The sequence below is a fragment of the Mobula hypostoma genome, chromosome 1 (assembly GCF_963921235.1).
Source record: "Mobula hypostoma chromosome 1, sMobHyp1.1, whole genome shotgun sequence".
Lineage (NCBI taxonomy): Eukaryota > Metazoa > Chordata > Chondrichthyes > Myliobatiformes > Myliobatidae > Mobula > Mobula hypostoma.
In genome coordinates, this window is record NC_086097.1 from 139,235,436 (window position 1) to 139,261,441 (window position 26,006).

A 26,006-nucleotide genomic window follows, 5' to 3' on the forward strand; every position below is an offset into this window, starting at 1 on the left:
GAACCCATTGTTAGCAGTAAACTCAAGCAGTCAATGATGCCTTCAACCTCTCGCTTCAGCAGTCTGAGGTACCCACCTGCTTCAAGGAGACTTCAATTATACCGGTGTCCAAGAAGAACGTGGCAACCTGCCTCCATGATTATCATCCGACAGTACCAACATCCACTGTGATGAAGTGCTTTGAAAGGTTGGTGATCAACTCCTGCCTGATGAGTGACTTGGATCCAATCCAACTTGTCTACCATCACAACAGTTCATCAGCAGATGCCATTTCATTGGCTCTTTACTCAACTCTGGAACATCTGGACAGTGAAGATGCATACATCAGGATGCTCTTCATTGAATACAGCTCTGCATTCAATACTATCATCCCCTCAAAATTAATCAGTAACTCCTAGTCCAAGGCCTCAATATCTGCTTGCGCAACTGGATCCTCGAGCTTCTCACTTGCAGGCCCAAATCATTTCAGATTGGCAACAACATCTACTCCATGATCTCCATCGGCACAGATATACCACGAGGCTGTGTGCTTGGCTCCCTGCTCTACTCACTTTACACTTATGACTGTAAAGCTAAGCACAGATCCAATGCCACATTTAAGTTTAGTGACGTCACCACTGTCATTGGCCGAATTAGAGGTGGTGATGAATCAGCATACGAGGGAGATTGAAAATCTGGCTGAATGGTGCCACAACAACCTCTCTTTCAATGTCAGAATCAGAATCAGTTTTAAATCACTGGCATATGTCGTTTAAAAAAAAAAGAGAAAAAAAGTACTTGGTTTCATTGGTTCATTGTTCATGGGTTCATTGTCCATTCTGATGGTGGAGGGGAGGAATCTGTTTCTGAAACACTGAGTATGTGTCTTCAGCTTTTGTACCTCATTCTTTATAGCAGCAATGAGAATAGGGCACGTCCTAGGTGATGGGTCCTTAATGACGCATGCCACCTTTTTGAGGCATTGCCTACCCCTTGGCCAGACCTTCTTGGTCCTTACCACTGATGCTGCTGCCGTTTTCAGTCTCTGCCTATATGCTGGGAGTAGAATTACAGCCAGGTGATCGAACATCCCAAAGTGTGGGTGTGGGATAGCACAATGAGCTTTCTTGATGATGGTATGACAGTGGTCAAATGTGTTGGCTCCTCTGGTTTCACAGGAAATATGGTGGTAGTTGTTCAGGGACTTTTTCAAACTGTCCTGGTTGAAATCTCTTGCAATGACAGGGAAGGTATCAGGGTGTGCAGTTTCATGCCTGCTGATTATGTTGCTCAGCTCCTCCAGTGCCTGCCTGATTTTTGCCTTCCCACTACTAGGACGATGGCAGAAATCTCCCTCAACAAATCAAATGGACAATATTTGACCACTGGATGTTTCAGATCAGGTGAGCAGGACTGAGACAGTTCTGCCACGTTTGTGCACCTCGATGAGTTAATCATAAGGCATACTCCAGCTCCTCTCCCTTTAAAAGATTGATCTGTCTTGTCTTTGTGGAGAATGATGAAGACATTGAACTGAGTGCTGTGCCCGATGGCTACACCAAGGCAAGGCTTGGCAAGACCAAGGAGCTGATTATTGACTACAGGAGGAGGAAACCAGAGGTCCATGAGCCAGTAATCATCGGGGGATCAGGGGTGAAGAGGGTCAGCAACTTTAAATTCTCCGGCGTTACCATTTCAGGGAATCTGTCCTGGGTCCAGCACATAAGTGCCATTACAAAGAAAGCACGACAGTGCCCTTACTTTCTTAGAAGTTTGTGAAAATTCAGCGTGCCTTCTATAATTTTGACAAACTTTTATAGATGTGCTGTGGAGGGTATACTGACTGGTTGTGTCACGGCCTGGTATGGAAACACCAATGCCCTTGAACAGAAAAGCCTACAAAATGTGGTGTATACAGCCCAGTCCATCACGAATAAAGCCCTCCCCACCATCAAGCACATGTACAAGGACCATTGTTGCAGGAAAGCAGCATCCATCATCAAGAATGCCCACCATGCAGGCAATGCTCTCTTCTCGCTGTTGCTATCATGAAGGAAGTACAGGAGTCTCAGGACCCACATCACCAGGTTTAGTTACAGTTATTACCTCTCAACCACCAGAGAGGATAACTTCACTCAACTTCACTCACCAGCACTGAACTATTCCCACAACCTATATTTTTGATATTTATTTCTTATTTATTTTTTATTACTGTATTTGTTTTGTATTTGCAGTTTGTGGTCTTTTGCACATGGGTTGTTTGTCTTTGGGTGCTGTTTTTCATGACTATGGTATTTCTTTGTATCTACTGTGAATGTCTACAAGAAATGAATCTCAGGGATGTACATGGTAATTTATATATGCATTGATAATACATTTACTTTGAACTTTAAATAAACGTTTATAGGTTATTTCTATTTCAACAGTTTTGTTGACTTAATTTCTCAGTTTATTTTACAATCCCATTAATGGGTTATTGCAGGTATCGGGAATGGATTATTAATCCACAAAGAACAGAAGTTTATTAAACCATCATTGTTAACGAATTATTCCACTTCTTTACTGGTCAGTTGATTTCTCCATTTCAGCATCAACACACAATCCATTTTACAAACAAATAAAATGGTTGCCCTTGGATTTACTGTATATTCGTTCAAGTTAATAGAAATCTAACCTGAACAGATTGGCAGAGGTGGAAGAGATAGTAGTACTAATAAACGACTCTGGGTGTTAAATGCCCAGGGTTTCCTCCCAGGCCTCCACAAGTGTTGCCATGGTATTAATATTTTGAATGATTTGTTCCCTCACACAGGAAGCATTCCACTCCTGTGAATGGAAATGCTCACAATCTGAAGTGTCAGTTCAACACATTCTTCTTAATTTTTCATTTTGATGTTTAAGGGATGTTTCAGACCAAAAAGATATCATTTTGAAATTCATTTTCTTGTTTCCTAATTCTAGCAGAAGGTGATTAATGTAAAACATTAACGCTTGATAGATGCTACTTGACCTGCTGAGCATATTCTGTCACTTTTGGTATCCAGTCACCCTGGCTGAAATTGCAAGGATTAATCTGACTGCTTGTAGCTGCTGTTTGATATTGAGTGAGGTGGTCACACGAGAACAGTGCAGGCAGGTGAGTGTGGTCATTGTGAAGGTACGGTTTCCCTCTTTGGTAGGTTGCTCTCTTCTGGTGTCTAATTGCTCAAGACAAACTAAGAACATAAAAAGCAGAGGCAGGAGAGGGACAACTGACCACTCTTAGAGACCTGGTCTATACTTAACATTATCTATCAGAGATCTTCCTTTAGATTGAAAAATTACAAAAACAAGTCCTTTATTTAGGTGCAGTGAATACAAAAGAAATCAAAGAAATTATAGACTTGCTAACCCAACACTTCTGGCAAATTATTGGAATCCATAATTAAGAGCATACTGTAAGTTTCTATGAGGAACTTGAGCAGAGAGTCACCATACAATTATAAAAATGCAATGTCCATCAAACGAATTCAATTTTTGATCTAATTGTCATTTTATTTGGGAGGAATGTCTGTGTCATCCAACAAGATTCAATGTAAAAATATGGCTGAGTAATCTATGAAGGAGGGTTATGCTCTTTTTTTAGGATGGAGTGCCGGTATCCCCTTTAAGCACTATATCCAAATTGTGCTGCTACATCTTCACAATAGCAACCAAATAGTAATGAGATGACAGCAGTATAACTTTTTATTGATGTTGACTGATCAATATGGATGAAATTCACCCAGTAGCTGGGGTTCTTCCACATTTAATTTGGGGATATTCCCAAAAAATACACTTTTGAGCAATTTCATTGTGATGGGATATTATTGTCAGTTGTTGATGTTGTAATCTTATGTCAAGTCTGAAGGTGTGGAAGCAGATATCCAGTTTCATTTCTTCATTCCTCCATTTATTCTCTCTTGTAACAAGCAACAATAGCAGCTGAGAATAGGAAAACCATCATAAACGACAATTTGTATTAATTACAGGAAGTGAATCAGGTCTAAACATGCTAGCTATTGATATAATGTTATAACCAGCAAGAATTACTGTAATGAGTAGCTGTATTCCTGGATATAATTTGCATAGTTTTTATTGTCCTCAACTCCAAACATGTCTGTACTTGTAATCCCGAAGTGAATTAGCTGAATCTATTGTGTGACAACTCAAGACCATATTATAAACAGAGATTGCTGAACCATGCTCACAGGTCTGACAGCATCTGTACAGAGAGGAATAGCTGAGGGATTATTCAACAGAGCAGTGAAAAATTTTACAGAACGTGTTTTATGCAGGTGCGAACAGGGGGAAAGGGGGAGGTAAGAACAAAAGAAAAGATCTATAATAAGCTTGAAGGTAGAAGAAATTAAGTGTGATTGTAAATATGAAGCAAATCTGTATTATATGGATATACAATTAATATAAAGAAATATTATATTTACAAAGTATGGAAGCTTCAAAATTTGTTCAATCAAGTCAGTACTTTTGGAAAAGAGAGTAAAGGACAAAGTTTATCCTTCGATTTATGCCAGCAAGCTCCTACTTGGACCCATTCAGTTTTTTTATTTTGGTTCAGGGATAAATGTTGGGCACAGAACTCTGGAGAGAAAAAACCTGCTCTTCTTCAAAATAATTCTATTGGGGTCTTTTTATAATTACCTGAAAGGACTGACCAGGTCACCATTTAACATTATTCCTCACAGGTTTACTTTAGATTGAAAAAGAAGAAAACAACTCTAGGTGGAAAAAAAAGTCACAGATGCTGTTATTCTGAAATAGAAATGGAAAATGCTGGAGATATTCAACAGGTCTTGCAGCATCTGTGGAGATAGAAACTGAGTTAAGATTTGTGGTCAATGTTTGTTAAGAGCATAACTTCTTAAGTTCTGTTTTCAGAAAGCTAATCCCTTTTTTGAGCAAGAAGTCATAGATCTAAGTCTTGTAATTTGGAGCAAAGCTAGGAACAAAGGAGGTTCAAAAATTGATCTCCTCTGAAATTAAAGTGATGCCTATCACTTTAATTCTCCTCACATGCTCACTTGGATTTTTCTGCACAATTTTAAGAAAACCCAGTGTAACTCAAGGAACAGCAGCTGATATCCAGTCCGGAGAGCTGCAAACTTCAAACTCAATAGTCATTTCCACAATTTTAGGTGACTCACCTATTTTTTTTTTTGTTTTTATCTGGACTGACTGACTTTTATCCATCTGTAATATTAACTCAGATTTACCCGTTCCATTTAGATTGTCAGATTTGCTTGTCATTTTCCCTACAATTCTGACCTGCATTTCAGAGCTTTTACATGTTAGAAATACTCAACAGGTCAGTCTGCATCTGCAAAAAGAGAAACAGAGTTAATATTTCAAGTTGCTTTAATCAAAATGAAGAATCACTTCTTTTGTTTTGACCTGAAACATTATTTTTCTCTCTCCATAGGTATTGTCTGATCTATTGAGTGTTTCCAGCATTTTCTGATTTTATTTTGATATTAGAAGTCTTCCCAAGTTCAACAATTTCAGTTTTAGTTACTTCTAATTTAACATCTACCAGGAAAAATAAATCTGTGTTTTTGATTGACTCATCCTCTGGGCTTAGCCTTTGTTTTATCTCTTCTCCCAATCCCTGTCACATTACATGATTTTTCTTTTTGTTAATTCATCTTTACAGTGTCTATCCTGTCCCAGATCTTTCTATTTGTTCTGTTTGTACTTCTCACTAGTCCTTGTTCATTTAAGAGGTGTTGTTTTATGCACTTTGTCACTAGTTGCAGCTTAATATTGCTTGATATTAATTAAAGACACTTGAATACACAGTTCATTGATTAAAAACACACAGTGACTGTGCAGAGGGTATTTTTCTTCTCTGCCTTTGCCTTGTCTGTATCTCATCTCTGACTCAGCAGCTTGAGCACATCTGTGAAGGAAAAGAAACGGTCAATATCTTGGGTCAAAACCCTGCATCAGGATAGCGAATTATGTTCTGCTTATATTCAGATGGGTAAAATCTACAGTGCTTGACTCTTGAATGATGTGCTTAATGCGTTCTCTACTTGCAGTATTCGGAAGCTGAAAGATCGGGAACCGTGGGGCAGAATGGTTGGCTGGCTCATGCCCTGGAGCCTGCTAATATCGCTCCATCTCTGCTCATGGCAGTTGGCAGGTGAGCACAAGATCTTACTCGTCTCTGTGTCGTAAGTGTTATCAAAACATGGCGGGTGGTACTGCAGTGTAGTGATTAGCACAACGCTTTGCAGTGCAGGCAACCCAGGTTCAATTCCCACCGCTGCCCGTAAGGAGTTTGTACGTTCTCCCCATGACCGCATGGGTTTCCTCCGGGTGCTCCAGTTTCCTCTCACAGTCCGAAGACATACTGGTTGGTAGGTTAATTGATCACTGCAAACTGTCCCAAGATTAGGCTGGGATTGAATCAGGGGATTGCTGGGCAGCTTGGCTGGAAGGGCTGGAAGGGCCTATTGTGTGCTGTATCTCAATAAAGCAAAAAAAAACAAATCACATTTATTGAGTGTCAAGCTGCACTCTTATCAAGGCAATATGAAACGTTTATTGAAGGATGTATTCTATAGATGTGAGGTGGAAAGTATATTGACTGGCTTCATACGGGAACACCAATGCCTTTGAGTGGAAAGTTCTACAAAAGGTAGTGGATTCGGCCCAGTGCGTGACAAGTACAACCCTCCCAACCATAGAGCACATCTACGTGAAACGTTGTTGTAGAAAAGCAGCATCCATCATCAAAGATCCTCACAACCCAGGCCAAGCTGCTGCCATCAAGTAGAAGGTACAGGTGCTACAGGACTCGTACCACCAGCTTCAAGAACAGTTACTACCCCTCAACCATCAGGCTCTTGAACAAAAGAGGTTAACTACACCCATTCTATTTCTGGTTTCCCACAACCAATGATCTCACTTTAAGAACACTTTATCTTGTTATTTCATGCTCTCGTTATTTATTGCTATTTATTTCTTTGCTCATTGATCCTGTTTACTATCGATTTGCTGAGTTTGCCTGCAGGAAAAAGAATCTCAGAGTTGTATGTAGTAACATGTATGTAGTCTGGTAATAAATTTTTCTTTGAACTTTTATTAACTACTGTCTCTCTCCACATGTATCTTTTCCCAATTCCACACCTCACCTTATCTAACTTACCATCTGCTCATCTCTGTTTCGAATTCCCCTCTTCCTCCATAAATTGCCTCTTTCTCACTTTCACTCTCCCCTTCAGTCTCTTCGTCATCATTCTCCCCATTTTATTTCCTATTTTGTCCGTCTCTGTTTAATTTCTGTTTAATTTTCTCAATAACTGTAACACAACTGTATATTCTGCATTCTGTTTTGCTTTTGAACAATGTACTTATGTAGATCTGTCTGGTTTGTACACAAACAATAGCTTTTCACTGTATTTTGGTACATGAGACAATAATAAACTAATATCACTGCCCTTCTCTCTAACTTTTTTTAACTTTCCCTGTGTATTGACATACTTATTTATTTTGTAGGTTCCCAAGTTGTTCGAAAAGTTTTTAGTGTCTATCCTAACCATGGAGGCCAGAATGGAGCAACAAGGCTGACAATCAAAGGGCAAGGTAAGAAAGGGTCTCTTCCTTCTCACTGAGCTAGCTTATACCCCCGCCTCACTGCTTCTAATCCACTATTGATGTCTTGGCAGGGTTCTCAGTGGGGCATCAATTTGACTTTGGAGCAGAAGATGAAAAGTTGGGCAACAGCGTGCAGCTGGTATCGGATACCAGGTCCATCCCCTGTGATGTAGAGAGGGAATCCAGCCATGAAACACAGATTATCTGTTACACCAGGTACTTGACTTCAACTCGTTAGAGTGACTTGACTCACTCTGCAAATATGGAACAAGAAAATAGTTTAATTGAGACATAGGAGACTGCAGATGCTGGAATCTGGAGCAACAAAGAGTCAAACAAAGGAACTCGGGTGGGGTGGGTGCATTGCCAAGGACCATCTGTGGAGGAAAACAATTGTCAATACTTTGGGTCAAAAAACTGCATCAGGATAGTGAGTGGAGTATCTTATGCCAAGACTCACGATGAGACCTTGTGGCCAAGCCTCAAATATTCTTCCAGTGGGAAGACAATCTCTCTGAAATCTGAGAGACTGCTTCCTGAGGCACAATCACACCTGGCATAAACTCAACAGTAATTTAGGGTGCTACAGGTTAAAATTGCAAATGTAAATTGGTTTATTATTGTCACATGTACGAAGCTGCACTGAAAAACATAGTTTTGCCTGCCGTAAAAGCAAGAAAGTAATGTTGAGGCTTTATAAAGCACTGGTGAGGCCCTGCTTGGAGTATTGTGAGCAGCTCTAAGAAAGGATGTGCTAATATTGGAGAGGGTTCAAAGGAGGTTCACGAAAATGGTTCCAGGATTAAAAGGCTAAAAAGCAAGAGGATTCGAGTACAGGAGCAGGGAGGTACTGCTGCAGTTGTACAAGGCCTTGGTGAGACCACACCTGGAGTATTGTGTGCAGTTTTGGTCCCCTAATCTGAGGAAAGACATTCTTGCCATAGAGAGAGTACAAAGAAGGTTCACCAGATTGATTCCTGGGTTGGCAGGACTTTCATATGATGAAAGACTGGATCAACTAGGCTTATACTCATTGGAATTTAGAAGATTGAGGAGGGATCTTATTGAAATGTATAAAATCCTAAAGGGATTGGACAGGCTAGATGCAGGAAGATTGTTCCCGATGTTGGGGAAGTCCAGAACGAGGGGTCACAGTTTGAGGATAAAGGGGAAGCCTTTTAGGACCGAGATTAGGAAAAACTTCTTCACACAGAGAGTGGTGAATCTGTGGAATTCTTTGCCACAGAAAACAGTTGAGGCCAGTTCATTAGCTATATTTAAGAGGGAGTTAGATATGGCCCTTGTGGCTAAAGGGATCGGGGGTATGGAGAGAAGGCAGGTACAGGGTTCTGAGTTGGATGATCAGCCATGATCATACTGAATGGCGGTGCAGGCTCGAAGGGCCAAATGGCCTACTTCTGCACCTATTTTCTATGTTTCTATGTTTGCTTGTCATATGAAGAGCATTTGATGGCTTTGGGACTCTACTCACTGGAATTCAGAAACCTATTGAAACCTGCTGAATGTTGAAAGGCCTCGATAGAATAGATGTGGAGAGGATGTTTCCAGTGGTGGGAGAGTCTAAGATCACAGGACACAGCCTCAAAATAGAGGGGTGTCCTTTTAGAATGGAGTTTCTTTAGCCAGAGGGTGGTGAATCTGCGCAATTCGTTGGAACAGGCAGCTGTGGGGGCTGAGTCATTGGGTATATTTAAGACAGAAGTTGATAGATTCTTGACCAGTCAGGGCCTGAAGAGACATGGAGAAGGCAGGAGATTGAAGCTGAGAGGGAAAATGGATCAGCCATGATGAAATGACGGAGCAGATGATGGGCCAAATGGCCTAATTCTGCTCCTATATCTGATGGTCTTTTGGTCTATCTACACAGATCATTTTGTTATAACAGTACATTAGGTAGTACAGGGGAAAAGCAATAAAAGACAGCAGAATGAAGTGTTACAGTTACATAGAAAGTGTAGTGCAGGCAGACAATAAGGTACAAAGCCACAGGAGGTAGATTCTGAAGTCAAGAGTCCATCTCATTCTATATTGGACCATTCAATGTAACAGTGGAACTGAAGCTGTCCTTGATCCTGGTGATACATGCTTGCTGGCTTTGTATCTTCTGCTTAATGGGAGGGAGGAGACAGAATGTCCGGGATTGGGTTGGATCTTTGATTATGTTGGTTGCTTTACTGAGGCAACTCCAACTATTCACCTTCAATCTCTATTTCCTCTCAGCTAGAGCCCTTGAGGGAGTTTATCCTATCTAGAATGGTATCATCTTGATAATCACATTCCCTTAGATTGTTGTATCCAAGACTTAGTGAACTCTGACATGTGCACTTTGACCTTGCTAGGTTTATACCCAACAGACACACACTGCTGGGTTACATCAAATTCCTACCCATGGGCATGTGGTGGTAACTATCTGTTCAATACTTCACGCTGGGTTTAACTGCTTCTCAGCATCTCCTTCCTCACAAATGCTGTCTTGTATGATTTGTCCCTGCTTGTATTTTAATATCAATTACGACCTATTTCAGCAGACATCTTCCATCAGGTTAAATCCCTACAAAGTACAGGAAGCATATTCAGCCAATGTGTCTCTGTCTTTCTGCAGTTCCTTTTAACCAGGGCAGGAGAGGGTGCAGAACCACAGTCTACAGCCAGTCCGAAACCACCGAGGTGCAGGATCCTTACTCCGATTAGTTTTCCCTGGGTGGATTTGCTCTGGCACACAATTTGGAGATTTAGGAACCAGGTGGTCAAAGCAAATCTGGAAATAGCGTGTTCTCCAAGCAGCAGCTCTGGAAGAAGAACCAGTTAACATTTCAGTTTGATGCCCATTCACTGGAACCTTATAAAAGCTAATGATAAGATGGAGGGGGGTGGGGGGGGAGGAGTATGCTCAGTATTTCCATGGTGACACAGTGGCACAGCTGGTAGAGCAACTACCCCACAGCTTCATCAATGTGAGGTTAACCCTGACCTCCGGTGCTGTTTCTGTGGAGTTCGCACATTCTCCCTGTAGATTTCCTCCAAGTATTCCACTTTCCTTGCAGCTCCTTCAGACAGTGGGTTGCAAAGTTAATTGACAACTAGATTGCCTCTGGTGGCAGATAGAATCTGGGGGAGTTAGATGGGAATGTAAGGAGAATAAAATGGGATTAGTGTCCGATTGGTGCTAGTGGGTGTTTGATGGTCAGTACAGACTCACAGTACTAAAGGAACTGTTCCGGTACTCTATGGCTAATGTGCTTTGTTTCTGATTTGAAACATTTTCAATATTTTTAAAAAATTTGTTTTGAAGTATTTGCATTGGTGATCCTTGAAGAAGCTGTTACTCCGATTTCAATGAATGTTCTTCCTTGTTACAGGCCTCTTCCATATGACACCTATGTTGTTGTAGTGACTGTGGATGGGGTTCCTATTGTTAACCGATGGATAAAGTTTTATGTGAGTGAAAACTTTTTACTCTCACGTACTGCTTACAGCACATCAACCAAGAGAAGGGAAAATTTGAAGCAGAGATCTTAATCAGTAACAATGAATCCAAATTAATAACAATGAATCATGGTTTGGGACTATTGTCTTTTGAAAGTCGATTGGTAGGGGTGTTCTGTGAGAGGGTAAGGAAATAACACTGCAGCTACTGTATACAAAACTTCAGTCAGACTGCACGTGGGGTATTGAGTGTGGTTCTGATTGCCCCACTATGGGAAGCTTGCAGAGACTGTGGAGGGGTTACAGAAGAGGTTTACCAGCAAGCTACCTGGATTAGAGGGTATGAGCTATAAGGAAAGATCAGACAAACCTGGGTTGTTCACCCTAAAGTATCAAAGGCTGGGTGGGGGAGATCTGATAGAGTTTCTTCAAGTTATTAGAGGCATAGATGAGGTAGACAAGTCAGAACATTTCCCGTAGGTTAGAAATGTCCAACACCAGAGGATGCAATTTTAAGGTTAGAGGGAAGGCGGTCTGACGACAAGCTTTATAAGCAAAGAGCAGTAGGTGCCTGGAATGGCTATGGAAACAAGCAGTTTGATGGAGTCTAAGAAGCTTTTGGATAGACACATGAATGTGCAGGGAGTAGAGGGATACGGATTACATGCAGGAAGAGAACATTTAGTATAAATTGATATCAGAATCAGCATAATCTTGTGGGCTGAATGGTTTGTCCAGTGATGTACTGTTCCATGTACATTCTATGAAAAACATTTTCCCATCTTAGTGGAAGTAAACCTTCAGTGGTCAGACATTGGGCATCTTCTTGTGGAAGGAATAAAGGGCAGGTCTCTACCTTCACTGCCTGGGCAGTGTTTTAAAAGGGGTCTCATTTACCAGTAATAGGAACCGTTCCTTCCCCGTTGCGTCCCAAGAAAGACTGGGTGTCAGAAGTAAAAGCAAAATCACTCATTCCAGCTGAAGTTCAACACCATTGCTAATTTATGATGTTTCCTTTCGCAGGCACGCAACTACCGTACCCCAACCATTGAGGAGATTTCACCAATGTCTGGATTGCCAGGTCTGTGCATCAACGTATTCCTAGTTTCACAGCCAGTCAGACAGCAAAATCTTACCACAACAATATCATGCATGTCCACTTTCCCATGGGAATGGCATTTAATCAGGACCAAGTTTGAATTAAAGAGAAGATAGCCACTAGCCTGTCCTTAAACACAGAAACTGATGATCTCATTGGCCCATAGAAACGTAGAAACATAGAAAATAGGTGCAGGAGTAGGCCATTCGGCCCTTCGAGCCTGTACCGCCATTCAGTATGATCATGGCTGATCATCCAACTCAGAACCCTGTACCTGCCTTCTCTCCATACCCCCGATCCCTTTAGCCACAAGGGCCATATCTAACTCCCTCTTAAATATAGCCAATGAACTGGCCTCAACTGTTTCCTGTTTCAGAGAATTCCACAGATTCACCACTCTCTGTGTGAAGAAGTTTTTCCTAATCTCGGTCCTAAAAGGCTTCCCCTTTATCCTCAAACTGTGACCCCTCGTTCTGGACTTCCCCAACATCGGGAACAATCTTCCTACATCTAGCCTGTCCAATCCCTTTAGAATTTTATACGTTTCAATAAGATCCCCCTCAATCTTCTAAATCTTCATGTTCAGGTTTAGCCAACTGGGAGATGACTATTGTCTTTCTTATCCTGAGATTCTGCTCACATTACCGGTTCCTTGTGCTTTTCATGAAAAATGGCCTCTCTGAGATTGGAATGTCTTCTGTGCTCATTGTTAACATGAACAAGCCCAGCAGCAACTTCAGGAATCTGCTCAGTCATAGTTAAACTCAGAAATCTAGGAGTTACATGGTAATTCCATTATTCCATGTATTGCAAGTTCTTACCAAACTCCTGCCATATTGGTGCTATTCCTGTTTCATGACAGTCTGTTTAAGACCATTATGTATTATCCAAAGCAACTTGCTGATTCAACATGTCACAATTGGCCCATCTTTCATTTCCAGTCCTGGGTCCTTTGTATCAACTTGAGAGGCCAAAAGGATCCTCCTTTTGAAGGCTCATTCATAAAGTCGGCAGTTATGGGATCAAGGGAAGCTTGGCTGTGTGGATTCATACAGAAAGCAGAGGGTGGCAGTAGATGGAATGTATTCTGAAAGGATCTGTTCTGTGACCCCTTGCTCTTTGTGATTTTTATAAATTACCTAAATAGAAAGTGGAACGGTGGGTTAGTAAGTTTGCAGGTGACACAAAGGTCGGTGGTGTGGATAATGTAGTGTGGAACAAGACATTGACAGGGTGCAAAGCTGGGTGGAGAAGTGGCAGACAAAGTTCAGTGCAGAAAAGTGTGAAGTGATACACTTTGAAAGGGTGAACTTGATCGCACAGTACAAAGTTAATGGCAAGATCCTTGGCAGTGCGGAGGAACAGAGGGATCTTGGGGTCCAAGTCCACAGCAAGTGGTTAAGAAGGTGTACAGTGTGAAAGCCTTCACTAGTCAGGGCATTGAGTTCAAGAGCTGCGAGATAATGTTGCAGCTCTATAAAATCCTGAATAGACCGCAATTAGAGTACTGTGTTCAGTTTAGGTCACCTCATTATAGAAAGGATGTGGAAGCTTTAGAGAGAGTGCAGAAGAGGTTTACCAGGATGCTGCCTAGATTAGAGAGTATGTCTTATGAGGAGAGCTTGAGTGAGTTGGGGCTTTGCTCTTTGGAAAGAAAACTTGAGAGAAGACTCTGTTGAGAAGAGACTTGATAGAGATGCATAAGATGTTAAAATGATAAGAGGCATAGACAGAGTGGACAGCCACCATCTTTATCCGAGGCTGGCAATGGCTAATATGAGTGGACATCTACTTAAAGAGATTGAAGGAAAATATAGGGAGGATGTCAGTGTTTTTTTTAAAGTGTTAAGTGCCTGGAACACACTTCCAGGGGTGGTGGAAGAGGCAGATACATTAGGGACATTTAGGAGATGCTTGGATAGGTACATGGTTAAAAGAAAAACTGTGGGAGGGGAGAGCTAGAATGATCTTGGAGCAGGTTCTAAGGTCAGCACAACATTGTGGACTGAAGGGCCTGTATTGTGCTGTTCTGTTCTATGTTCGACGGCACTTTAGCAGGAAAGTTGCACTTCTGACAGTGCTGCGCTCTCTCTGTATTTCACTGGAGCATTGACCAAGATTGTGTGATCAAGTTTCTGGAGTGGGACTTGAACCAACATCTCTAAGAGTAGTTCCTGCATTACATTCTTCTAACTTTGCAAATTGTAGCTCATTGTTCCAGCTCTTTACCTCTCCAACAATTTCTGATTTCCTTTGGTTCCTAGGCCAACTGATTACTATCCGAGGGAAAATTTTCACTGATGTCTATGGCAGTAATAAACCAATGGATTCCAGTCACAGCAACACCAAGATTGTAAGGTAACATAGATGAGTGAATCAACTGTGCAGGTCAGCCCAGTAAAACACAGCACAGCTTGGAACTGCTTTGGTGTTCCTCTCCTGTCTTTTAAATGAAAACTGCTTAGCCATCAGGCTTAGACTGAGATGAGGTGTTCTCTTGACAATAATTAGGATGAGGCACAGTCTGATCTGTAATTTTTTACCTTCATGGGCCTTTTTTACATCAGCAGCACAGCAGTGGAAACTGAGTAGTTTCAAACTTCTGGGACTGCACAACTCGCACAACTTCTTATGGTCCCAGAACAATCAGGAAAGCTCACCAAAGCCTCTACCTTCTGAGGAGGCTAAAAAGAGCTGGACAATGCACGTCTATGCTCACCTCATTCTACAGGTGCACAATAGTGCATCCTAACATGCTGTTACTGGCCAGTGGTGTAGTGGCATCAGCACTGGACTCCGAGGCAGATGGTCCTGAGTTCGAATCCAGCCGGGTTCCAGCTTAGGCAGCAGAAAGGCCTGACGATCTACTTCCATGTCACGAAATACAGTGTCCATAGGGTCGCCATGAGTCACTCAACAACAACAGCAACATGCTGTATCACTGCATAGTACAGAAACTGCGGCAGACAGGGAGATTCTACAACAGGTAGTCAAAACTACCCAACGCGTCACTGGCACCAGCCCACTTGCCATCAAGGGCATATGTATCTACAGAAAGGTGCCAGAAAAGGGCCAGTAACATCAGGAAGGATCCCACCCACCCTGTTTGTGGATTGTTTGTCCCACTCCCATCAGAAAGGAGGCTATGTCGTATTCATGCCAGGCTCAAAGCAGTAAGGCTGATCAACACCTCAACCCACTAACCCACCCCTCCAAACCCCCAACCACCACTACTTTATCTTATGTGAAAACTCCTATGCCTAGCATCACTTCATGGACATGCAATCAATCTATGTATATAAGCTATCTTATGTATTTATATTTATTGTGTGCTTTTTATTATTATGTTCTTTACCTTATTGTGTTTTTTTTGTTGTGCTGCATTGGATCCGGAGTAACAATTACTGTATTTTCTTCTCCTTTACACTTGAGTACTGGAAATGGTATTAAGCAATCTTGAAAATTGAATGAATCTTAATTCTGGAGCTGATGATTATGTGTGGTCAGAGCTCATGGTGAAGAAAAGGAATTCCATGTTTCGTAGTTTTCTGAGACTTTCAAACATCTAATACCACGGGGAGGGGAAGGGAAGACAAGACAAAGCTTTTGCAGTGCATCCATCCATGATCACTCAACCAGATCTTTCTCAAGAAGATCCTCTTTTTGTCCTGACCATGTCCTCCCTTTGAAGGTACACTGGGTATGATTGCATTTGTAGCTTGGTAATGTAGCAAGCACTGCATATTTATCTGCTTTTTAAAACTCATTGAATCTACAATGGATATCCTTTAAAGTCTAGTTGTAAGCAGAGATTACAAATACCATTAACCCTGACTGATTAATTATGGGACATCTTTCTAATCCTAGAGTCTATGCTGGAGGAAAGCTCTGTGACTTACTTCATCCGGACTCCGATAACTTGTAAGTTTATCTAAATGTAATGAGGTTGTGAGTGATGTTTCGTTGAGTCTGCTTTGGTTCAGTCTGGCCCACTGTGATATCTGCTTAAAGTGACTCAGTCATTTTCTTCCCAAATTTGGACCAACTCATTCTGAACTTTCTGAGTTGCTTTCTACAATTCTGGGGGTAGTCCTAGCTTAATCCAATCTGAAAAGTTGTCCCTTTGTTTATACACATAACCTGTTGGTGTGACTTTTGTGGTTGTAATTAAATTCCCAGTGGTTAACCGTCACTGGATCTTTGAGGTTGCTTCTTCCAAAGTTAGCAACCCGCATTGCTGCATCGCTACTGATGGTAAGAACCAGGACCTGGTGACTGGAGGACTACTGACACTCAGTACTCCTCAGCACTCCACTTAGGACTCCGGCCTACACCGCAAGCTGCCCTACCTTATATTTTACACCCTTCAACAAAGGGTGAACTGGTCTTGGGCAGTGAGACAAGGTAACAGCTTCAAATCCACGGTCTACCTGAAACCAGACCAACCCTCGAATCCGAAGAGCTGCTTTACCATCATCAACTTTGGACTTCATCCCTGAGGTTTATTTTGACTCCGAAGTTTTGAAACTTTGTGACTGGTGGCTGGTCGTGGAAGGAACCTTGCCAAGAAACTTTCTGCCTCATTAAGATCACTCTGAAGTTTCATATTGCCCTGGGAGAACTATTTTCCCATGTAGATTTCACCTTCCTGTAAACTGATTGCAATATTAATATTTTTGTTGAATACAATGCAAGATTTTAAACTTGCAGGTATGGTTTGAAACTTAACTCCGGGAATAAAGGCACTATGACATGCAGAGTGACTGGTACATACACAGGTAAGATTCATTAATGATCTATAAGACATTGTCAAAGCTGGAACAGGCATAGCATTTCAATTTCTCATTGCTGATTTCAGGTCACCATAATATGAGCTTCATTTTGGATAATGGCTATGGAAGGTAAGACATTTCAACCAATTAACTTAAAATCACACAGTGGAAACTGTAGAGCCAATGTCACTGAGGGAGGCTTCATGTGTGCACACCAAGTATTGGTTTCTGTGCAATTATCCGCTGATAATTACATAGCATTAATTTGCTATTTGGTTTTCATGTACTTCAAATAAACTCTGAATCAAACTTCTAATGTTTTGTAATTTTTAGAGCAGACTTGATATTTTTGGGCTAGGTGGGAATTTTTCACATAGCATGCTTAAATGAGTATGTCACATCTTGAGCACCCATGCACACAACTCTCTCAGCATAACATATTTGTATGTTGTATGTAAATGTTACATTTATTAAGTAAATTTTCAAGCACTATATTCCAAAATACATTACTTTTATGGTGCAGTTTTCACCTTTAGATCAAAATTGTGTGTTCCCTGTTACTCCCACTGCAGGTCTCTACCGACTGTGAAAGCTTATTTTGTCTCCTCTCTCAATAAACTCAGCATGTTCCAAACCTACTCAGGTAAGGACACCACCATTCATTAGGATTAGTGAGTTAAGGAGTGACAGTCTTTTCCATTGCCATCATCTCTGTGACCCTGGGGTGGACCTTACCCTCATTACTCAACAGCTGCTTCATACAAGTGATATCAAGCATACTGTCATCCAGGAAATGGTAGGTCCAATGACCATAGAGTCAAGAGGGTTGGCTTTAAGGAGAAAGTCCTGGGAGGGAACTCCAGGACTATGGAAAATGAATGGAGTAGTAATTAAATTCTGGGATGAGAAAGGAGCAGAGATGTTAGAATTTTACGGTATCGGACAAGTTTGTGATAGGGAATGGTGGGTCAAGGAGCGATTTGTAAATCAGGATGAGATTGTGATCATTAGAAGGTGAATTCAGTCATCCCACCCTCCTTCAAGAGTCATACTCAGTGTAGATTGGTTCACAGTTTCCAGTTCAGATACACGGGTATACATGCACATTGCTTGACAAGGAAGAGTCTGGGTACAATGTGGAGTCTTTCCCATGCAGTCCCAGCCACTGGGCGGTGAAATGATGAACTGTTTATTGGACTAATTACACACATGCAAGAGGAAGGAAGCTGATCAAATCCCTACTCCACATCTGAGGTTCCCAGATCCCTGCTGGAGCCCCTTTCTCCCACCCACCTTCTCTTCTCTTCCCAGGATTGGCACGAGGCAGTGCGGGGGCAGTGACAGTGTCTGGAACAATGTTGTGGAACGTAGCTGGTCGAGAGCACAAGATCCCCCACCGGAACATCTGCGGCTTTCCGCAGCTGGCAAATCCTGACTCGAACATTATTAACCCTTAAAACAAAATTAGCTAAAGCACTTTAAATAATAAATTAAAACAAACAACAGCAAATAATTTAGTATATATAATTGGCCTTTATCCCTTTGTTACTTACTGATTAACACAGAAGGAGGCTATTCTGTACGTTGGGTCCATGCTGATTCCCAACAGGACAATTCCATTAGTCTCAAAGCTCCTCTCCCTGTGGCCACCCATCACTCATTCTCTCTCAGCTGCTCACCAACTCCATCTCAGTTCTGCTGCAAACCCTCTCCCCACAGTAAGAGGTCATTTACAATGGCAAATTAACTTATCAACCTTGGTCTTTGAGTTATGGGGTGGGGGAACAAACACACAGAACTAACTCAGGGAGAAAGTGCAAACCCCACATGGGCAGTGTCCTAGGTCAGGGTTGAACCTGGAGCCCTGGGGATGTGAGAGGGCAGCACTACCTCCTGCACCATTTTACTGCTCTACTCCCTTCGACCTGTCACTCCCCCAAATGAATGGACTTGTGAATCCCCTGCCCGGTATAACCAGCTGCAGGATCCAGGCCTGAGCTCCCAGTGAGTGCTGGGAATCTCGGCAGGCTCCTGCTCTGCCATTGGGCTTTGAGGAAGATCTGGGGCGAGAGTGCAGCTGGGACACAGAAAGGGGTGAAAATGGGAGGTGGAGGCAGGAAGAGGAAGGACAAGGGATGCTCCTGAGAGACCTCAAAATGTGGGAGTGCTCTGGAGGTTATGCGTAACTAAATATGCAGACATATATTTGGGAAAGGTTATTAGCTTTCTTAATTTACTTCAAGTTTGGCAGATTTATTAGGCAGCTATAAAAATACTTATTGGTTGAAGGTACAGAGGTTTTGTTTGTGAAATAACATCAAGAGTCAGAAAAATTCCAGCAGAAATATAACTAGTGGTAAAAATGTCATCTGGGTAATTGGATTGAAGCAGCTGCTGTAGTTAATGGTATCTGAGCCTGCAGGCAGAGATGTGGTTCCATGTCAGTCACTGCTGATAAAGAAATACAAACCTACAAAGATCTAGTTCACTGCATCATTCCCCTTTCTCTCAGGATCCACAGAGAATGTTTTATCAACTCCTGTTTAAAGTAGCTAATTTATCCCCAAAAATCCACTGAATTGGGACTGGTATCCAAAGTCAATCTTGTGTTCGATATCAGAACGTGTGAGGCTCAGGCAGGATCTGATCAACATTGATCTGTTCAAAGAACCAAAATTTTATAACTTCTCCCCCAATGTCATCCACTGAGGTTCTGAGCTGTGAGCAGCAACATTCTAGGCTGCCTCCTTCCGGCAAACTAACATGAAATCAAGTTGTTTCTCAATAAGCACTACACTTCCAACCTTCACATTATTATTGAATCTAAAAACAGAGCTGAAGATAGAATCACGGTGTACCATAAGTAGGCCAAGGGCTTTTGGAAGAGGAGTTTTGGTCTTCCTATGTGATAGTTGGGACAGCATCTCAACTGCTGAAGTTTGCTTACTTTTCCCTCTGGAAACTTCAGTAGCTTTCTAAAGGCAGATCTAAATCCCAAAGTCACAGCGATCCTTGCAAGCGTTGAAGTAGGGAGCTTGGTGGAGGAGTCTGAAATTAGGAAGCAATAGGCTGAGAGTAGGAATCAAGAGTAGTGAGCATAGATATATGACCAAATAGCAGAACATCAGGACTGAGAACAGGAGAGACAGTGGTATGAAGATAATGTCCAAATACTGACCAGTTTATATTGAAACTCAGAACTGGCTGGATGTTTGAAGGACAGGATCAGTGAATGTGAGCCACACCATATGAAAGGTGAGTACAGTTTGAGCTAGGTGGCCTGTTCCTGTGCATCTTCCTCCACAAGGCCCAATATGTCTCCCAATCCCAATACTGAAAGCCAAATATGCCGCAGGTGTTCTTGCATCAATGGATAGCTGTGGCTAATCCATCTCCAAGCATCAGGCCAGAGGAAAGGCCATTTGCAATTATTCTATGAGAGGAAATTATCTGCCACAGCAAGCAGACCATGTGTTTCTGTGTCTGTCTTTTGTGCTGCTGTCCACCTCTCTTGGAATGTTTCCGGAAGTTTCTCTGTTGATTTCAGGATCTTAGCATTTGTAACACTGTGATTTTTGTCAATCTCAGTCTCCTTCTGGATAAGTTAGTTCCTGAACTGAGGCCGAAGCCAATTAAATGCAATATAAACAGAACAAAATTCTGCAAATGCTGGTATTCTGAAATGATAACTCTCTAATGAAAGGTCAGTAACCTGAAATGTTGATGCTTCTTCTTTCTCCACTGCTGCTGCCTGACCTGTTAAGTATTCTCAGAGTTCAGTTTTCATATGATTGCTAAATCTAAAGAGCAAGATATGTTTTTGTTTTAATTATATCATTTATAGTTTAGAATGAAAGAAGATTTGATATGTGTTGGTGATGTTAAATGCTGCATTTCTTCCTTCGAAGAGATGACTGGCATCTACCTGTCTGAAGGGAGTATAGAAGGAGGCACTCGGCTGACAGTGAAAGGGAGGTTCTTTGATGAAACGGATGCCCCAGCCAGAGTTACTGTGGCAGGTATGTACTGGGGAAGCCAGAACAGTGCCGAGACACTACCTACAGTGCCCTTGACAACGTCAGAACCACACAAAACCCTTTTCCAGCTTTTTGGGTGCCACAGTCACGTAGCGGTTAGTGTGATGCCATTACAGCTTGGGGTGTTCCGGAGTTCGGAGTTCAATTCCGCTGTCATCCTGTAAGCCCTTACAGTGTGAGGAGTCTGTGTACATCCTCCCTGTGGAATGTGTGGGTTTTCTCCAAGTTCTCTGCTTTCCTCCCGCAGTCCAAAGATGCTGGTCATTGTAAATTGTTTCATGATTAGGCTGGGGTTAATCAGGTTTGTCGGGGGTTGCTAGGCCAGCATGGCTCGAGGGGCTGGAAGGACCATATCGCTAAATAAAAATACATAAAATACGGCAGCCAGTTTTGCAGAGCAAGCTCCCACAAGCAGCCATGTAACATTGGTTCAGGAATAGTTAGTGATTAAGGGGAACCCTGCTCCTTCTGTTCTCTGGGGTAATTCAGTGAGCAGATGATGCTTGACTAATAACTCGTCAGAAAAACAGAACCCTTGAAAGATGGTACACATCACCATCAAAATGATACTTCAATGTGGAACGGAGGTGTAGTGCTCCCCCAGTACCACACTGAAGCATCACTGAATTGTCTGAACAGGGAAGATTCCATAACCTTCTGGCTCAGAGAGACGAATGAGAGCAATGGCATATGTTCCATTTATTGACAAGTGACTGTGGTAGACAGATCAACGTACCTGGGAGTTTGCATCCAATGGAAGGAGTCATAGACTTCTGAAACCAACTGCATATTAAATTTGACCCTGTTGACTCAGTCCACAATCTATTCTATTGTGCAAGCTTCATTTCTTAAATCTAGCATTGTTTTAACACCTTTCACAATTTGAAAATTATAATATATACAATTACAGAGAGGGCAATTTATAGCTAGTGATGTTAACCATTCATTTGAAAATATTCGTCCTGTGTGCTCAACCTATCATCCACTGTACTGTTCAGCAAAGTGCATTCAAGCTGAATTTAGATTTAAAATCTTTCTGATATTTTTGAGTTATTTTTGTTTTATTCTTTGTCTTAAACAGACCAAACCTGTGAGATTCTCAGGCTCAACGCAAGTCAAATAATCTGCCAGGTGCCAAAAGAAAGCAATTTTTCCAGAACAGTTTTCCTAGGTAGTTTATTTTAATTAACATATTTTCATCAAAAATGTAATATGGTAAGTATATCAAATTATTAATATATTCTTAGCTGATGTTAAATGACATAAATATTAAAGTATTGGTTAATGACTAGATATGATTGTATTAAGCATAAACAGGACAATGTGTTAGATATTCACGGTACTATAACTGGCCACTTATTTCTAATCTAGTTCATGTGGTTGGTATCCTAAACTAGATTAATTCTATAATATTAATTATATCAGCACACTTAATCTCAGTCACCATGGCACACAATCCTACACAAACCCCAACTACTTGGCTCGAGCTTATGTTGGACAAATTAACTAAAGAGAAGAGCCGGGTGGTTCAAGTGCATCTAACCTGCAAATACTCTTCCTCAGAAATAGTTAACATTTTCCAGCATACACAGGCATATCCTTCCTCCATCTTCTACCTCCCTCTGCTTTCTGTAGGCAAGTCAATTCTCAATCCACGCAGTGATGTATCCCTGGATTCCATGCCTCCTGACTTTCTGAATCAATTTAATGAGGGTAATCTTGTCAAACGTCTTACTAAAATCCCTATACACCACATCCATTGTTCTACCTTCATCCATTCCCAAAATTATCCCTATTATCCTTCTTAAACAAATGCATAACATTTGCCAATCTCCAATCATCTGGTAATTCAAGTGGTATGACAAAAAAAGACATGTCTAGGAGCAATCTGTATATTATCAAGAGATGGAGTGTTTTATGGCCAACTTAATATTTTCAATGTCATAGCAACTTCCCTTTCCTCCACCATTGATGGCAATGCCTTCAGCTCTGCTTCAAGACATTGCTTAATCCCTGATTGGCTGAGCCTTTGGTCACCCATCCTCATCTCCCTGCATGGGATACCATTTAGTCTCATATCTCTCCAGTGAGATGCTTTGGGGAGTTTGACGCTATTAAATGCTCTGGATGTTTTTGTAATGGAAACATACATAACAACAAACCTATTCAGAGAACAATCCCAGAGGTGACCGTGCCATAAGTGATCTGATTAATGGTGTAACCAATTGCTTAATATAATCCTCTGAATCATTCAAGTCCATCTTATTGAATAGGTCGTTAGTTTAGCATCTCAGACAACCTGACCTTCCTTCAACTATAGGCCTATATTCATGTTTCTGGAGTAACCTGACCTTCTGAATCATGTGTTGCCTATGAGCTAAAGTGCCACTTGCATAGTAGGCTTGTCAGACTGATTTGTAGACTATCCTTATGGTAAGTGGGCAGCATTCAGTTCAGTCCCTTGAATAACAAGGCTTCACAACATTTTCCATTAGATAAACTTTATTAATCAGAATCACATCCTACATTCAGATATAGCTTAAGTTGGACAACAGGGATTGATTTTACCATCATGAGTACAAATTAAAATTATAAATTCTGATCTGTGAGTCCCTGAACAACCTCCTCACCTTGACTAATGCTGTCTCACATGCATGGTGGGGAAGGGAGTCTTCTATTAGACCAATTCAAAGTTTCTTCTATAAACCCTAAAGGAAAACAAGCTTTTCTGCAGTACCTTTCCTAGCCTTACGATGTCCCAAAGAAATATGGATTCAATCAGATATTTCTGAGTCTAGCTCCAAACAAACATTTATAGGTGCCTCTACCAATTAACAAAGATGACAAAAAAAAAATTCTAAACAATTCACTGGAAGGAGAAAATAAGACACAAAGCTATTTCATGTGGTTTGTTTAACAAGGAATTCCAAGGGAGCAAGCAGGAATCAATCAACAATCTAATTAATCACACCAGTCCCTTGTTGCTGTTACCACAATGCACTCTCTTCCTGCAGTTAAGTGGTATCAAACTAAGTGTGTCAGCTGCTCTCCAGTCTAGTGTAGGGATTCATTCATTGGTTTCAATCTGAACTAGTCAATTAGTTGGGGAAGGTATGATGGAACAAACCCATGAGATTTTAGGACTGAGAACATGTAGGTGGGTCAGTTAGCTTCTTCTGTATCTGGAAACAACAAGGGCAGCACCACACAAGCTAATCATGCTTCTGTTCTGAACAACATGTGTGCTCTTGGATTAAACAGAGTAAATGCAGCTTTATGAAAGCAAAATGGTGTTTGATAAAATGTTCTAGAGGTCTTTGAACATTGTAACAACTGAGAGGGGGCATAAAGATGATCCCATTGATGCGATCTTCTTGGATTTTAGAAAGTATTTGATAAATTGCCACATGAAAGTTAAGATAAGAGGGCAAAGTTGGCACAATACAAGAGAGTGGCTAACAAGGAGAAAATGGATTCAGGGGAAGTTGATTATTTGTAACCTGTAGACCAGTCATTACTGGGATGCCAGAAGAATCCCTAGGAACACTCAGGATCCTCAGGAACACACAATGCATGAAAATAAATTGGATAAAGGGATTGAGCGTACTGTGGTGAACATTCCGGTGGTATAAAGGTAGTAAGTTGTGAGGAGATACAAAAGGATAGGGGTAAGCTAAGTGAGTGGTTATGAAATTTGCAAATGAAATACAATGTGGCAAGATGTAAAGTTATCCACTCTGCAAAGAAGTTGTTAGGAAGGTTAACTGGGTGTTGGCTCTATTGCAAAGGGGGATTGAAAATGGGGATATTTTGATGCAACCGTATGATATTGTCTCCATGCTTACATTGGATATGGTGCCAAGAAGGTTCAACTGGTTTATTTCTGGGGAGAAAGAATAGGCATGCCTTTGAGATGTTTATCGGAGATTAGAAGAATGGAAGTTATTTGTATTGGAACTTTTAGTATTCTGAGGTGAATCAGCAGGCTGGGTGTTGAGAGAATGGTTACATCTGGAAGGGCATGGTTTCAAAATAATGGTCACCCATTTAAGACTGAGAAGAAGGAATTTTTTTCTGAAGTGTGAATCTTTAAATTTGAGTGTGGCGGTGGAATTAGTGAATATATTGATAATAGTGATTGACATACATTTCAACTAAATAGGAATTGAGGGATGGGGAGAGAGTGGGAAGGTGAGTGTTGAGGCCAATATTGGATCGCTCATGGCCTTATTGAACAGCAGATTAGACTGGAGGGGCTGAGTGGCCAACTGCCTCTGTTTATATATTCTTGAATGAAAGGGATCATTGAAGACTGCCTTGATGGAGTTCTTTAGAATTAGGAGTACACATGCTGAAGTTTTTATTTCTGGGGAGTAAAAACATATGAGGCATAAGCATAAGGTAGTTACTTCTAAATCAACTGCAATTCTGCACCTTTAGTCAATGGGCAGGAGTGGACTTGCTGCCACAATGTGAGATGAATGAGGGAGGCACATATGGGCAAAGTATTCATTGGAAAAAGGGAAGTAGGTGGAGATTTGCATAGATCCTTGAGTTAAATTATTTTCTCTCTGCTGCTATTACTATGTACTAGTTATCCTGCCTAGTTACTACAATCTCCTCCGATGGGAAGCTTTAAGGCAAGGTGGCTGTTTTTATTGTAAGCACACACAGCTTAATATGTTGGGTGACTATCCTGGGCCCAGCATACAGTTGCAGTCATAAGCAAAGTGTGCCAGTGTCTTAGGAGGTTTGGTGTCATCACCAAACACTGTAACAGACTTCTGTAGATATACTGTTGAAAGTATACTGGTTGCTTCATGGCCTGGTATAGCAATTGGATGTGTAGGGCTTTAAGCTGTAGAGAGTAGTAGACCCTGCCCAATACATTCAGGGTACATCCCTCCCCACCGTTGGTAGTAGCTACAAGAGGTGCTGCCTCAAAAAGCCAACGTCCATATCAAAGACCCCACTAAATGAACTACGCCATCTTTTTACATCTTCTATTGGGCAGAATGTACAGAGGCCTGAAGT

The 26,006-nt window shown here is 41.4% G+C and overlaps 1 protein-coding gene across 1 annotated transcript in view; it reads left to right on the top strand.

Moving 5' to 3' along the window:
* Positions 1-1,318: 1,318 nt before the first annotated feature.
* The window catches only part of LOC134344349 (fibrocystin-L-like), a 231,377-nt gene continuing 206,689 nt past the window's right edge, over positions 1,319-26,006 (top strand). Inside the window, 11 exon segments of the mRNA XM_063044033.1 lie at positions 1,319-1,382; positions 7,519-7,605; positions 7,689-7,833; positions 10,998-11,076; positions 12,088-12,145; positions 14,428-14,521; positions 16,031-16,084; positions 16,874-16,941; positions 17,022-17,064; positions 17,508-17,578; positions 20,844-20,954. Coding sequence (XP_062900103.1) covers positions 1,319-1,382; positions 7,519-7,605; positions 7,689-7,833; positions 10,998-11,076; positions 12,088-12,145; positions 14,428-14,521; positions 16,031-16,084; positions 16,874-16,941; positions 17,022-17,064; positions 17,508-17,578; positions 20,844-20,954 — 874 coding nt within the window.